Source organism: Takifugu flavidus, chromosome 14, assembly GCF_003711565.1.
Source record: "Takifugu flavidus isolate HTHZ2018 chromosome 14, ASM371156v2, whole genome shotgun sequence".
NCBI classification, from domain to species: Eukaryota; Metazoa; Chordata; class Actinopteri; order Tetraodontiformes; family Tetraodontidae; genus Takifugu; species Takifugu flavidus.
The window spans coordinates 3,895,070-3,909,232 of NC_079533.1; the positions used below are offsets into that span (position 1 = coordinate 3,895,070).

The window sequence follows — 14,163 nt, forward strand, 5'->3', positions numbered from 1 at the left end:
AACAATTGCAAGAAATTGTTGGAAGATAATTTATTTTCATTTTTTTTTAAAAATACTAAGTGCTTTTGTAAAAAGAAATAAATAAATCTTCGTTGGATTTGTAAAATATAAAAACCGTAGAATCAGTTTTATTTACATATCTTGGCAAAATGTATTAGGGAAAGAACTTAATGCGAAACAAAAAGATAAGATTAATGTCACAGAAAAGATAAGATTCTAGTTATTTTTTGTACAATATCCGGTTCAAAAATAGTGAGAAATTTTATAATGAAATTTTCTCCCTTTGTAACTAGAAACATTTAAAAAGAGAACGGCAGTAAAACTATGAACAGTGGGTGGCAGCAACATACTCTACTCTACCCGCCGTTAAAGCACTATCCGAAGAAGAAGATTGTCGCCAAGGAGCATGGCGGACTTGATCTAGGAACGTCATCCAGACAAGAATGAGTGTGCTGTTTATCTATCAGGGTAGCCGTTATCCCTTTAAACACACATAGCCATATTGCGATATATTAATTTCACTTAACAAATTATGCTTTAGTGATCTCGCCGTGAGAAGTAAATTCCTGTGTTCATATTCGGTGAGAACCTGTCGTCTATTATAGTCAGCTAGCACTTTAGAGAGCTAAGTAACTAGCAATACTAGCTCGTTAGTCACCAAGTGAGGAGAGTGTTGAAATAAAAGTACCATATATCGTAATAATTTGGAAACTGGGTCATTCTGACGCTGGATTATGCTGTGTCATTTTCTAGTTTTTATTTCAGCTCAGCTAAACCTCTGACGTAGATAATATACAACCTGATTGTTGTCAAGGTGACCAGCAGCTAAGTTCTCTAAGGATAATATGCTAACAACCTTGTTTATTATATCTTTTCATAATTACATATGAAACACTTGATAGAGTTGTTTGAAGAAAAAAAAGCAAAGGTTGCGAAATGTGCTTGAGTATCTTTTAACCTGTGTAATCTTTGCGGATCAGCTGCACCCACCTGTGATAGCTGATCGGACGGAGATGGCAGGAGTCGTGGCCAAGCGTGAGGGACCACAGTTCATCAGTGAAGTAGCAGTGAGGGGCAATGCTGCTGTCCTGGACTACTGCCGCACCTCTGTGTCTGCACTGTCTGGGGCGACTGCTGGGATCCTTGGCTTGACTGGACTGTTTGGCTTCATTTTTTACTTCATGTCTGCATTTCTTCTCTCAGTGTTGCTCATTCTAAAGGCTGGGCGCCGATGGAACAAATTCTTTAAATCCCGGCGACTGCTCTTCACAGGGGGTCTGGTTGGAGGTCTTTTCACTTATGTCCTGTTTTGGACATTCCTCTATGGAATGGTACATGTGTACTAAATTAATCTACTAAAATAATCTCATTTGATCTATGTCAACAAGTAGTCTCCTCCCAACTGGAATTTGTTTTGATTTTTTTTTTTTAATTCTGTTAGCTGAACAAAAATTGTCAATTTTATTCTTAATTTTTCTTATACATTTAACGGTTGACCATGAACAATTTCACTGCATAACTCTGGTAACAGAAGTGTAATGGGAATAGGACCTGCCATTAAATTTAATGTACAGCAGTGTGATTAATATAGAACTGATTTAATTACTAAATGAAATAAATATCTCTGAAACAACATTTGCATACATTATATATAGATCATAATCTTCTGACATAACATGTCAATTATGGTTGGTAACAACAAAGTACTTTTAGTCAACAGTCAACTTGTCTTGCTGTTAAATAAAAAAAATACATTCTGATGAAAATAATGTGTTGGAGCTTGTGCATGGCTACAAATGCAATCTGAACAACATAATTACAGTGACACTTTAACCTGAATTGCAAAAATATTTTTCCTGTGAACTCAGTAGGTAGCCTTTGAGGGTGTGTATCTCCCAGAACAGTACCACCAGTGAGACCCATCATGTCTAAAGTGAACTTGTCCTATGTGGCTGATATCAGATGCTGTGATTTAAGGAAAAAAGTAAATTCCTGTATATTGCCAGGTTGATGATTCATTGGCAAGTTTACATTTTATCATGTGTCAACATTTAGTAACATTCCTGTCAGTATGCAGGCCCATGATGCGTTACCTTAAAATAAAAATATTGTGTATCACTATTAACCCGTGCATGTTGAAACTTCTCTGGTGAAAATTTGTCTGATCCTGCAAATATTTAATCTGGCCGGAGCTCAGGTACCTTGGTGAGTCCAAACTTTGCATCCCCCTCGAGCAACATAACTGAGACCACAGTTTGCTCCTCTTTTAAACCTTGTTATGTGAGGAGAAAGTGATGTGATGCCTTGGCTCTGCAGCCCGTGGAGAGACAATAGCAGAATAACGCTGTCCTGTGTTCCGGGGGATAGTGGGACCCCTCGAGTCCACAGGCTGGTTGCTCTCTGTGACAGAAAAACCAACTGTGTCTTCACCACCCTCTGGCTTTTTGGAGAAGTTGTCTTCAGCTTGTTTCCTGGCTCTTCTTTCCTTGTGACCCACCTTCCCATCTTTGGGTTTGGTCTTCTCTTTACTGGTGCAATGTTGACAGAGGGTTAGGGTTATCTTACTGGGCAACATTTTTGAAAAGGCCAGTTGAGACAAAATATGTGTGTGTATGTATGTGTGTGTGTATATGTGTGTGTGTGTGTATATATATATATATATATATCTGTGTACACACATACATACATACACACACACACACACATATATATATATATATTCTATTACATCCAACCTGAAATTAATAATTTCAAACTTCTTCTCTCTGTAGTATGAGCTTGTGTTCATCATGTACAGAAGTATCATGTCGCAGGCAAAGGCTCCCTAGAAAGAAAAAAGGCAATCAGCCATCAACATTATCAAAGTAGGGAGACAAACTATGTACTAATCTAAACTTAAATACTAACCGCTCCCAGTAGAGCCAGACCAGATCCAATGGCAATCAGAGTAGGAACAATGCTGAATTTTCCCGCCTGCAAGAGAAGACAGTTAATGCACATCTTCCAGCAGTGTCAATTGTTCAATCGGGAAAAAGCCATGTTACTGCTGTACCTGCCCATTGATCATGATATCAAAGCGAATGCCATATACTTTATACAATGTGCGGTAGGTTTGGCCGTTTTGATCTTTGTAGTAGCGGGCAAATCTGCAGGGAGACATAATAACTGATGACAGTAAAGTGGGGAAAAGTGACAGAGGATTTCCTGTAAATATGCCTGAGAGAACATGCCGAAAGTTGTATCCTGAAGTGACTGAGTGGTTCAGGTTCATGTCCAGACGGGTGAAGCTGTACTCTGGATTACACTGCGAAGAGTCTTTATCCAGGTCGCAGTTCCACTCGATGAGAATGCCGATGGACCCGCCCTGACGCACACAACCAAGCACTTTGTTCAAATGAATGCATTTTGTGTTGATTTGTTTTATATGTTCTACATTAATTGCTCTTAAAAATGAAAAAAATACGACCTTAATTTTATGTTTTTAATTTAAAAAAATTTGGTTTAAGATTATGCAGTATTCAGATGGAGTTAAAAGTATTCAGATGGAGTTGTATGTGTGTGTGGGAGGGGGGGGGGGGTTGCCATTAAACAAAATGGCAACAGTATTTGCTTATTCTAACATCCATAATACTATGCAAAGCTTTTTGATGAGTTTGCTAAACTAGTATCTATTGTGTGCGGTGATATTACCGGTAACTGTGTTGTTTTAGTGAGTGACTTTAACATTCAAGTGGACTCTTAATGAAGGAAATGCTAAGGAACACTGATATTATGGCTCTTTGAACATGTGACACATTCAACACACAACTGCCCTCGGTTTACATTCATGACCTTAGAAATAGTTTTGGTAACAAGGCGATGTTATCAATGACACAACTGCCATACTAAAAACAATGCTGCTCTGGTAGTCCACAATGTCTTGGATTCCTTCCTTGAGACTCTGCCTCCAAACCATTTAAATTTCTTTTCAATGATCAGGATTATTTCCTTGCACTTTGAAACTGTCCGTGATCAAACCACCTCCAGAATAGGTTTAACCGGGTGTCTCAGTCATAAGCTACTAAATGGTCCCACGTCAAACCTTCCACAAACATGTGGGGTTCCACAAAGGTCCATGCTCGGATCTCCGATGTTCAATACTTACAAGCTACTCCTTCCTCCAATATTGGAATATCACAATCTCTCATACCATATTTATGGAGATGACACTCCAACGTGTCACCACATGACTACATACTACAACATTACTACAACTGACAACATTGTGATCTGTCTCCAGTTATGCAAATAAATTGTTGGGCAGCACTGAGCAAAATTATAATCAGGTGCGTTTGTCACTGGGCCCTCTTTCTCCTTTTTTGTGCCTCTGGTCTGTGTCTTCCTGTCATAAAAACGAGGTAGAAAACCTGCCGTTAATTGCAGTTTTCTTTTTAAACCTTACTCTGGGTTTTCCTCCTCCCGCTCTGTTGCTGTGCTGAGTAGGTCTGAGGGAGAGGGCTGGTTCTGGGCGTGTAGTCAATCTCAGAGGTAGGCTGAGAGGTTTGGCACTGCAGCTGTTCACCTGTAGCCATGACACCTTTTTATTCTGCTGTGCAGTGGGAGTTGCAGTAATCAGCCGCCTCCCCACTCTTAAATTTGCACCTATTGAATTGGCGTCCTGGTGTGATCCGCTCATCAATCAATCAATCTCAATCAATCTTTATTTATACAGTGTCTCTTACAATGAAAATTGTTTCGAGGCACTTTCCAGAATCCCAGGGCCTGACCCCCAACAAGCAACCATGGCAAGAAAAAACTCCCCTTTAACAGGAAGAAACCTTGAGCAGTACCTGGCTCATGTAGGGGGACCCTCCTGCTGATGGCCGGCTGGGTAGAGAGGGAGGAGAAGGGGGAGGACAGGTAGAGGAGAGAATAGGCAGAGATCATAGAAATACATCAGCCACCAAGTCAAGCAGGGTGGTCACACCTCTCCTTTAAAGTAATTCCTTCCTTCCAAACATTTTGTTTCAATATTATAGATTATTTTCTTTAAATTGGTTATAATTTTATTTTTTTCCACCAAATTCTTTCATTAATTGAATTGTTGTCAATTATTGTGTATTGAGATGATGGAAGCTGTATTAAGTTTGGGTTTTTTGCTTATCCTCATTTAGTTTAAAATGGTTTAAACTCGGGCTTCTTTTTTAAAGTTAGCTTTGTTTGCTTTGTATAGAAAACTAATTTTATTTGGTTTTGACAATTTGCTTGTTTTTTCTTTTTTGTATCTCGTTGCTACATATTTCTTAACTGCAAATGGCCCAGATGTCTCCACGCTATCATGGTGTTGACTTTTTTTTTCTTGTATCACAACAGTTGCTGAGGGCTAAGCGAGTTGTGGTTCCTCCGCTGGTGTTTTACATGGTTTCTGTGGCAATGCAGTGGTGATTTATACTGTGAATTCTTTTCCCCCCTCAGTTCCCTACTGTTGTAGTAAACCCCAGCACTGAGCTCTGAGTCTTTGCGAGTGTGTTGGCTCAATCTGGGTACATTTCACAAGCTTTTTTTAGTAACATTGTTACTAAACCTTGTTTTGACTCTTTGGAAATGCTGTGTTGGCCTTCTGTGACAATGAAATAACAGGTGGTATTGACACACTACACATGCACACAAATCCGTACCTGCTCTCTGCACACTTATTCTATTTTCTTGTCTGGAACTTTTCTTTTATCCTCTGAGACATTAGTCTTTTTGATGTGGTCTTAACAAGTGCGTCATATCTAATTTGGGTGTATTTCTGTGCCTCTGTAAAGCACTTTGAGAAGCCTTGGGCATAAACTGTGCCACACAATGAGACCTGCCTTGCCTTCAGGGTTTGCACAGTTTTCATTGTTTAAATTATGGTGATTAGAGCATTACTGCTAATATTAACTTTGCCTTTGGGTTGCTGTAGTCAATTTAAAACAGTTTCCGGCATTCAAGTCTTGACAGAAACTGAAGCAGCTACATAAGCATGATCCTTTTTTGCACGTGGTTGTTGACTGATCACAAGAGCTTTGTGATGGACCAGTTTAAAACGAGCAAAACTAACCTGTCAAATCCTAACTGTAAAATGACCTTCTTTTTTTTTAAGTACACAAATAACCTGTATTTTTTTCTGGGTCATGAAAACAGGAATTCTGTCTGATGATTTTAACCTGTTGCACATCTTTGCAACACCAGGCTGAAAATTATGTTGCATCATGATGGCATTGATGGAGCAGCTGTATTGAGCAAACCTGGCTGCTGCCGTGGGTAACACTGCTCACGCTGATATCTGGCAAAACAGCTGTGGCCCAAGTTTAGAGTTCTGCTTGGAACTGCTGGCTCAGCTGAATAGTTTCAGATGAGAGCAGTGGTATGTTGAACACCCCAGATTAGTGGGAACTGAGAGTTGGCCCCCAACTTGAGAGCTTTAGGTTAAAAATAATTGATCGTAAAGCTGATGGTATTAATAAATATTAAATCTTAATGATTACCACAGAAGGAGTGTCAATGTTTTGCTTTTATCACAAGAATTAAATATCCCAGTCAGACTAGAATGAAACCTTATAAGTGTAAATTTTGACGAGACTGACAAAACTCATTAAAACTGGAGTTTTCAGATGCATCTTGATGACAGGAAGTGAACTCACCTTCACAGCCATTTCCTGGAAGTCATGCCCACTCCATCTTACCAACTCCCCGAGTTGAAATATGGGGCAGTACAAATCTTTCTCTTTGTCAAAGGAGCATCTCTTTAAGTAGCCATCATCAGAGGTTTCAAGAACGTTGGATCTACGGAGTCATAGTAGACGTCATACACAGTATATGGATTATAGGTAAACTTAAATGCACAGTACAGACACTTTCTGGTTTCAGGCTCAGGCCGTAACCATATTTTTGTAACGTAATCACCCATCATGAAGGGACTAAATTGCCAGTCAATCCTTGTAAACAACTGAAAACAAGGGGGGATGAGTGTGAGGGATGACAGTGTAATTGGACTAAGATCTTGTCTCTGCTTTCCTGTAGGATTTAAAGAAATAGCAGCACAGTTCACTAGACTAGTCCCATCTGAGCTGACACCTGTCTAGTTTAAGGCCTGCTGTCAAGGACATCTCAGATGACTGTTTCACTGTCTCGCTGACTGCCATGCACATGCTGGTATAAATAGAAGGTTCTCTGCAACAGAGTTATTTGAAGCAGTCATTAGAACACAGATGCTTCTAAGCTCTCTCTGTGATCTGTCATGGTGCCTTGAAACCATAAGTACAGCAGCAATCAGCAGTACTTACAGCCACTTACTTGGAAAATTCAAACTTTGGAAACCTAATGAAATTCTTGATGTAGATGGTGAAGTTTTCAGCCTCGCTCAGTAAGGGCTCTCTGCAGACGAGATGGGCAGCTGAGTGATCAACAAAAGCAAAGCAACTAGAGTCGCTTGGGCTCTTTCTTCATAATAAATAAAACCCGTGAAGTATCCTGTCCCCCGTGAGAGCCCAGAGCAAGTGTTGAAATCATGGCACAAAGTGGCAGATCTCAAGCAGTTCTGCAAAAGGACACAGGGACTTACCTTGGTCTCTTGCTGTATTCAACAGGACACCAGGCATGGATCTCACAGGTCCCTGTGCTGTTCAAACACATACCAGTTTTGATTCCTGGAGGGGGGGAAAGTTTAAGCTATAAATTGTTTTACAAAAAAAGTTCGCAAATATCTTTCAAATACTGTGTTTGATATGAATGCAACATAATAATCAGTGTCTGTACTGTTTTAAATCTGATCTACAGTATATATGCAGCCTATAGGTTGTTTATTATTCTATAGCATTTATTCTTCAATACCAATATTTTATCTCACTTGTTAGGGAAGTCACTACTAATTTAGCTAACGGTAACAATGGAAAGAATTCAAGGACACAAAAAGTGACGTCAAACAGCTGCCAGACAGAATTAATGTGTTGCTATTGGGCTTCTGACCTTATCTGGTAATGTTTGCAGTGTGAAGTAATATTCCATCTACTGCTGAACTAGAGAATGTTGTTCAAACATCATATATGTATATATAGAGTAAACACAAATATATTTTCCCTTTTTGTTTTAGACTTATACTATAATAAATAAAACAATATTGCATTGAGACCACTATTCAGAGCCTTTGCCATGACACTTAAATTCCTCTTGATTCCCTTTGAGATGTTTCTGAACCTTGAAGTCTGCCTGTGTTAAATTCAGTGGCTAAACATGAATTTGAAAAGATGTTTAAATGTCAGAGTAAAACCCAAGTCATGAGGTCAGAGAAGTAATTCAAGAGCTCAGAATCTAGAGACTGTTTTGAAGCACAGATATATGAGACAGCTACAAAAGAGAGTTCCTATGCTGAAGGTTCCCATGAGCACAGTGACCTCCAGCATTCTACAATGAAAGAACCAGGACTCTTCCAGAGCTGACTAGTGGTGCAAACTGGGGAAAATGGTCTTTGTAAGAATTCACATGAATAAGAGTCTAAGGGTCACTCTGGCTCAGCTCCAGACACACTATATCTATATAGTCTCCTCTTTCTGCCCCCCTTTCCTCCTCTACCCGATTGGCCATCAGCAGATGGTCCCCCTTTATTAGCCTAGTCCTGGACAAGGTCTCTTCCTGTTCAAAGGCAGTTTTTCCTTGCCACTGTTGCTTGTTGTGGGCCATATCCCAGGTTTCTGTAAAGTGCCTAAACAGTTTTTTTGGGAACGTACTGTATACTGTAAATAAAAATGAATTTGACATTAAACCAATCATCAAAAAACAATGTAATGATTTTAGTCTTAAGCCTGACAATTGTCCTATGATCCTCACCATGACCAGCAATGACTGCCTCCCCCTCCACGCAGTCATCGTCACTCTGACATTGTCCATGTGGCACTTTGAAACTCTTTGGGACAGAGCACAAGCTGTCACATCTACATTATTAAAAAGAGAAAGGTAATATGTGCTTCCACTGTCAACTCACCTCGGGACAGAAGCTCAGCCTCTGGTTGGGGGTCTCTATGTAATTTGTGACAATGAAGAAGACCCGCTCACCCTGAAAAACCCAATTAGACCCAGTTGATGAAAAGAAGATGCAAAAGGTTAAACAAGGATGTTAATCACTGAAGGAAAAGCTGGCTCTAATGAAACAGAACATGTTTAAAATGTCTTTCGACAGCAGCTTAGGGAGTCCTAGTGTGTCCTCAGCTCTGCTGCCATTTTCTGTCCTGTTTAATCATGGGATGGTGTAAATAGGGACACGAGCTCACGTTCGGAGGTATGACGTAGTCCTCAGGGCTCCACAGGTGAAGCCCACTCTCAGAACTGTTCGTTAACGTGACTCCTTTAACCTTGGTCATGACTGATGACTGAATAGTCTCTTCTCTCTCCTGGTAGCCCTTTTTCACCACTAACACCCAGCTGAAAGAAACACACAAAGGTCAGCTGCCAGGATACCTCTGAGGAGTGTTAGCACAGAAAGATATGCTTCTACTTTCACTGGGAATACACGGACTGATTATAGTGGGAAAACCCTCTAAATCAGCTGCTAATACTGGGATCTAGGTGATACTTTGGGCAAAAGAATTTTGGTACAGAAAGGATAAATGGACTGGTTATAGTGGGACAGACAAGAAAAATAAATCGAATGAGTAAAGTGAATAATATTCTATTGATGTCCTTACTTTCCAAAATTTGTTGCAGTTTGTTAGTTTTTTCCTTGAGTCAGACTAAATTTAACCCTCTAATAAGCAGGGTACCATAGTTGGTAGATGGGTTTATGAGATTTGTTGTTTCTTGTTTATTAAACAAGCAAAAAATTGCACAATAATGCTGAATGTAGCAAAACCATGCAAAATAAAATGCACACCTGCAAACTGTTGTTCAGTTTCCCATATTATTTTTATTAGTAGATTAAATACACAGTTACATTCAAATGGCAGTTATTTCATGTTTTAGGCTTGAAAGGGTCAGACCTTGTGGTTTTACACTTAACTATGGGCACAAAATGCACTTTTTTTCTTTGTATATTGTCATTTGGGCTCGCTAATATTACTTTGGGTATCATGCTACAGCCTAGGAGGCCTCTTACACTACTGTAGTGTGATGGCAATGTCCTCATATAAAAACTAAAAGTAATTCACTAGCAAATGTGAGGAGCCATGTAGATGTGTCAATGTTTCCCTGACATCATGAGTGTGTCCACAGAGACATCACTCACCTATAAACACACACGGTGTTTAATTAATTATCAAAAGCTTACCCCAAAATCCCACATGCCTTGTCAGTCAAATTAGGTCCTAAGCATCAGTGCATGCCAAAGCATAAAATATGATTTTTTTTTTCTGGACCTTTACTGACCTATTGGGTCATCTTACAGTTGGAAATAACTTTGACAAACAGTGTTAAAGGTCAAAGCAGATACTGTCAAACCACAAAATGCTGCGCTGTCACCTGCTCGTTTCTCTTAGATCGGTGACATCACAGCCTGTCAGGGCCAATCTTTTCATAATTGAGCCAATCGCACTCTTTAAAATCTACTGCGCTGTCATTTTAAGAATAATTTAAGCCCAGCAGTTTTAAAGTAACTTGAAGTCATTCATATTATGAGAAAAATAAAGCAAGTTTACCCGATTATGTATCCCAACACGGCCAGTTGATAAATTCGAAATAGTATTCCGATTTTTCTGTTTTCGGCGATGACATATTTCTCTGTCTTGTAGTTAAAGAGAGAGAAGAAGAAGCCCCCCCAGCCTGCCATTTGTCCTCCTCCACCTCCTCCTCCTGCACGTCGAGCACAAGTGAGGCAGCAGCGCGAACACTCCTAGTTGATATAGACGCTCCTGCTGGACAAACCCACCCAGACAGGGGGGCTGCAACCCCCGCCCCCCGAGCCTGTCTGGGCTTCCGAAGGATCAGTCTGCCCAAGGGTCAGTCTGTTGTTGCTGGCAGAGAGGCAACACTCAACTAATTTTGTTTTTCAAGGTTATCAATTTGGCTTTAGAATACGCGCGCTTGCAAGGTGATGTTTACGCAGGGACTAGAAATGACTACTGCGGTCAAGCCACTTCAAACACTTCTGTAGAAACAGAAAAGCCAGCAGACAACCGAATTTCACTTGCTCTGTGTATATGAGGCATTACGGTAAAGGCTAGAAGCGGCTTTCTCTTGAATTTATTTTGTTCAGTAATTCAGAAACTCTTCATGGTATATTAATCGGAACATATGAAAAAATATATATGTTGAATGGAGTGCCTTGCGGTGGAGATTCAAACTCTCAGATAACAGAATTATCTTTAGCCTCCTCTAGGCATATTTAATCAATCAGACAGGGAGATGCAATGAGCTGCCGCTCTGTTTCACAACTATACCGGAACAGGTACATAGGTAGTGACGTCACGTCCATGACGCATCGTGAACATTACACTCTGCAGGACTCAATGAGTAAGGACGCACACATATCACATTTAACACCCCCACTCGACCTTTGCTTATTGTGATACACTCAGTGGTAGAAAATAAATAAAAAATATTCTCCCTTTGGACTTCAGTGCAAAAGTAAATAAAAACACATTGGCACATTCTTCTTGCACTTTATATGCCAAACAAATACTGTGCAAACTTATGGAGTTTTAGCTTTGTGGCTGGTTTTGTCATCAAGTCAGCAACCATGTGGTCAGTGGAACAATACTTTAAACAGATCATCCCACTATTCACAGTTTCACGAATGAAATGATATTTTATATCAATATGTTTACACCTTTGCCGGTTAACTGGGTTCCTGGCCAGTGCAATAGCTCCTTGGTTGTCATCGAACACCTTGGTTTGGGCATACTGATATTTATCAATTCCCTTGAGTAGTTGTTGTAAGTACATACACTCCTGTATAGCTGAGGCTAAGGCCATATAGTCTGCCTCACATGTAGATAGTGCTACTATTGGTTGTTTTCTGCTCTTCCAGAATCAGAATCAGATTTATTGCCATTGTTCATGTAATACACAGTATTACACAAGCTAGGAATTTGTCTTGGTGTGACGGTGCGACATTCAACATAAAGAAGACAACACTAGAATAAGATAAATAAAATAAGATATATATACAGTATATATATAAATAGTAAGAAATAGTGCAGGTCAATGCAGGAGTAATGTATTGTTCGTGAGTCCGACTGGCTGCTGTACATGGTGCTTAAGTGATAAGTCACTTGGTGTTCAGCAGCCTGATGGCAGAGGGGAAGAAGCTGTTCATGTAGCGGGAGGTTTTGGTCCGAATGGACCGTAGTCTCCTGCCTGAGGGGAGGGGGGAAAACAGTCCGTGACCAGGGTGGGAAGGGTCGGCCGTGATCCGACCTGCACACCTCTGGGTCCTGGAGATATACAGGTCCTGGATGGATGGAAGCCTGCAGCCGATCACTTTCTCGGCAGCGCGCACGACGCGCTGCAGCCTCAGACTGTCCCTGACGGTGGCGCCAGCATACCACACGGTGATGGAGGAGGTGAGGATGGACTCGATGATGGCCGTATAAAACTGCGCCAACATCCTGGGAGGCAGTTTGAGCTTCCTCAGCTGCCGTAGGAAGAACATCCTTTGCTGGGCCTTCTTGATGAGGGAGCTGATGGTTGGCTCCCACTTAAGGTCCCGGGTGATGGTGGTGCCCAGGAAGTGGAAGGAGTCCACGATGGTGATGGGGGAGTCCATGAGGGCAAGGGGGGGCAAAGGGGCTGTGACTTTCCTGAAGTCCACAATCATCTCCACTGTTTTCTGAGCGTTCAGCTGCAGGTTGTTGTGTCCCATGAAATGAGAGAGCTTTTCTGACTAAGACTGGCACAGTAACCTGTGGTGCTACATCGGTCTGTGACATCCGCTGCCCAGTCAGCATCAATCTGGACTATTAGACCTAGTGCATCCGTGTCATCCTTTTTGAAACACAATCCATGGTTTGTTGTACCCTTTAAATACCTGAACACGTGCTTCACAGTGTTCCAGTGCTCTTCACTTGGCTCTTAGAAATGCTGGGAAAGTTTGCTGACCACAAAACTTAAATCTGGTCGAGTGCATGTTGCCAGATAGATCAAACTTCCCATTGCCTCTCTATACACCCTTGGCTTCTCCAATTTCTTAGCACCATCAGTGTATTCAAGTTTAGACTCACATCGGGTCTCTCGAGGCTTACAATCTTGCATACCAAACTTTGATAGGATCTTGTTGGCATACCTCTCTTGTGTCATTGTGACTTGACCATCTGATTGTTTAAAATCTATTCCCAGAAAATTGTTCAGTTTCCCCAGGTCTTTCATTTTAAATCTCTCAGTGAACATCATTTTGACACTTTTCACAACTTCTTCAGTGTTTGCAGCGATAATCAGATCATCAACCCATACGATCAGAATCACGTTTTCATCTTGTTTTTCCCTTGTGTACAGACAGTTGTCAGCAGGATTTTGTTCGAAACCATTTTCAGTGAGATATGCATGTAACAGAGTATTCCAGTTCCTGCCTGACTACTTAAGACCATACAGTGACTTCTGTAATTTGCATACCAGTTTTTCTCCTGATTTGGACTTTTTCTCATAACCTTCAGGCTGTTCCAAATAAACCTCACAATCAATGGGTGCGTGCAGGTATACGGTTTTCACATCCATTTGATGTAAAACTAAATCTTCCTGCACTGCCTTTTGCAACACAACTCGAACAGTGGTCATGTCAGCTGTCGGCGAGAAAGTTTCCTCATAGTTGATACCTTGTTTTTGGCTTTAACCTTTTGCAACAAATCTGGCCTTATACTTGTCAGACCCATCAGTATCACTCTTGAGGGTATACACCCATCTACCCCCCACTGCCTTTTTGCCTGGTGGCAACTGGGTGATTTTGAATGTGTTATTCTCCTCAAGTCATTGCATTTATCCATTGCTGTGACTTGGTAGACCTTATAGCACCTCGGTAGTTTTGTGGTATGTCACAGACAGCTCTATAACAAGAGTCTACACATGTTACCAGTTTGTCTACTGTATCCTCAGTCTCATAATCTTGCAAGCGCACTGGCTTTCTCCTAGTTCTAGGTGGATTCTTCCTAGTTACACGCTCAGTGCTTGGCAGTTCAACTTCAACCTAAGAAACATCACCTTGAACACTTTGACCTGATGTATTTCCCATTTTGTCAT

General features: G+C 40.8%; 1 protein-coding gene and 1 long non-coding RNA gene across 4 annotated transcripts; one reads left to right on the plus strand and one right to left on the minus strand.

The window, feature by feature from the left end:
* Positions 1–215: 215 nt before the first annotated feature.
* Positions 216–1,426, plus strand: LOC130537750 (uncharacterized). The gene is made up of 2 exons (XR_008953682.1): positions 216–581; positions 981–1,426. It is a non-coding gene; the product is annotated as an uncharacterized LOC130537750 (long non-coding RNA).
* Positions 1,409–11,026, minus strand: p2rx5 (purinergic receptor P2X, ligand-gated ion channel, 5). 3 transcript variants are annotated; one of them, XM_057054759.1, is made up of 12 exons: positions 10,632–11,021; positions 9,273–9,423; positions 8,987–9,058; positions 8,833–8,908; positions 7,571–7,655; positions 7,303–7,383; positions 6,651–6,792; positions 3,231–3,364; positions 3,053–3,146; positions 2,908–2,973; positions 2,736–2,824; positions 1,409–2,528 (listed from the first exon to the last, which is right to left on the minus strand). In XM_057054759.1, exons 1-12 carry the CDS (start codon positions 10,760–10,762, stop codon positions 2,267–2,269), a joined length of 1,383 nt encoding a protein of 460 aa, XP_056910739.1. In that variant the 5' UTR covers positions 10,763–11,021; the 3' UTR covers positions 1,409–2,266. The 3 variants fall into 3 exon arrangements, with proteins under 3 accessions (XP_056910739.1, XP_056910737.1, XP_056910738.1); XM_057054757.1 differs by having other exon boundaries at positions 3,053–3,364; positions 10,632–11,024; XM_057054758.1 differs by lacking the exon at positions 7,303–7,383 and having other exon boundaries at positions 3,053–3,364; positions 10,632–11,026.
* Between the last annotated feature and the right edge of the window lie 3,137 nt (positions 11,027–14,163).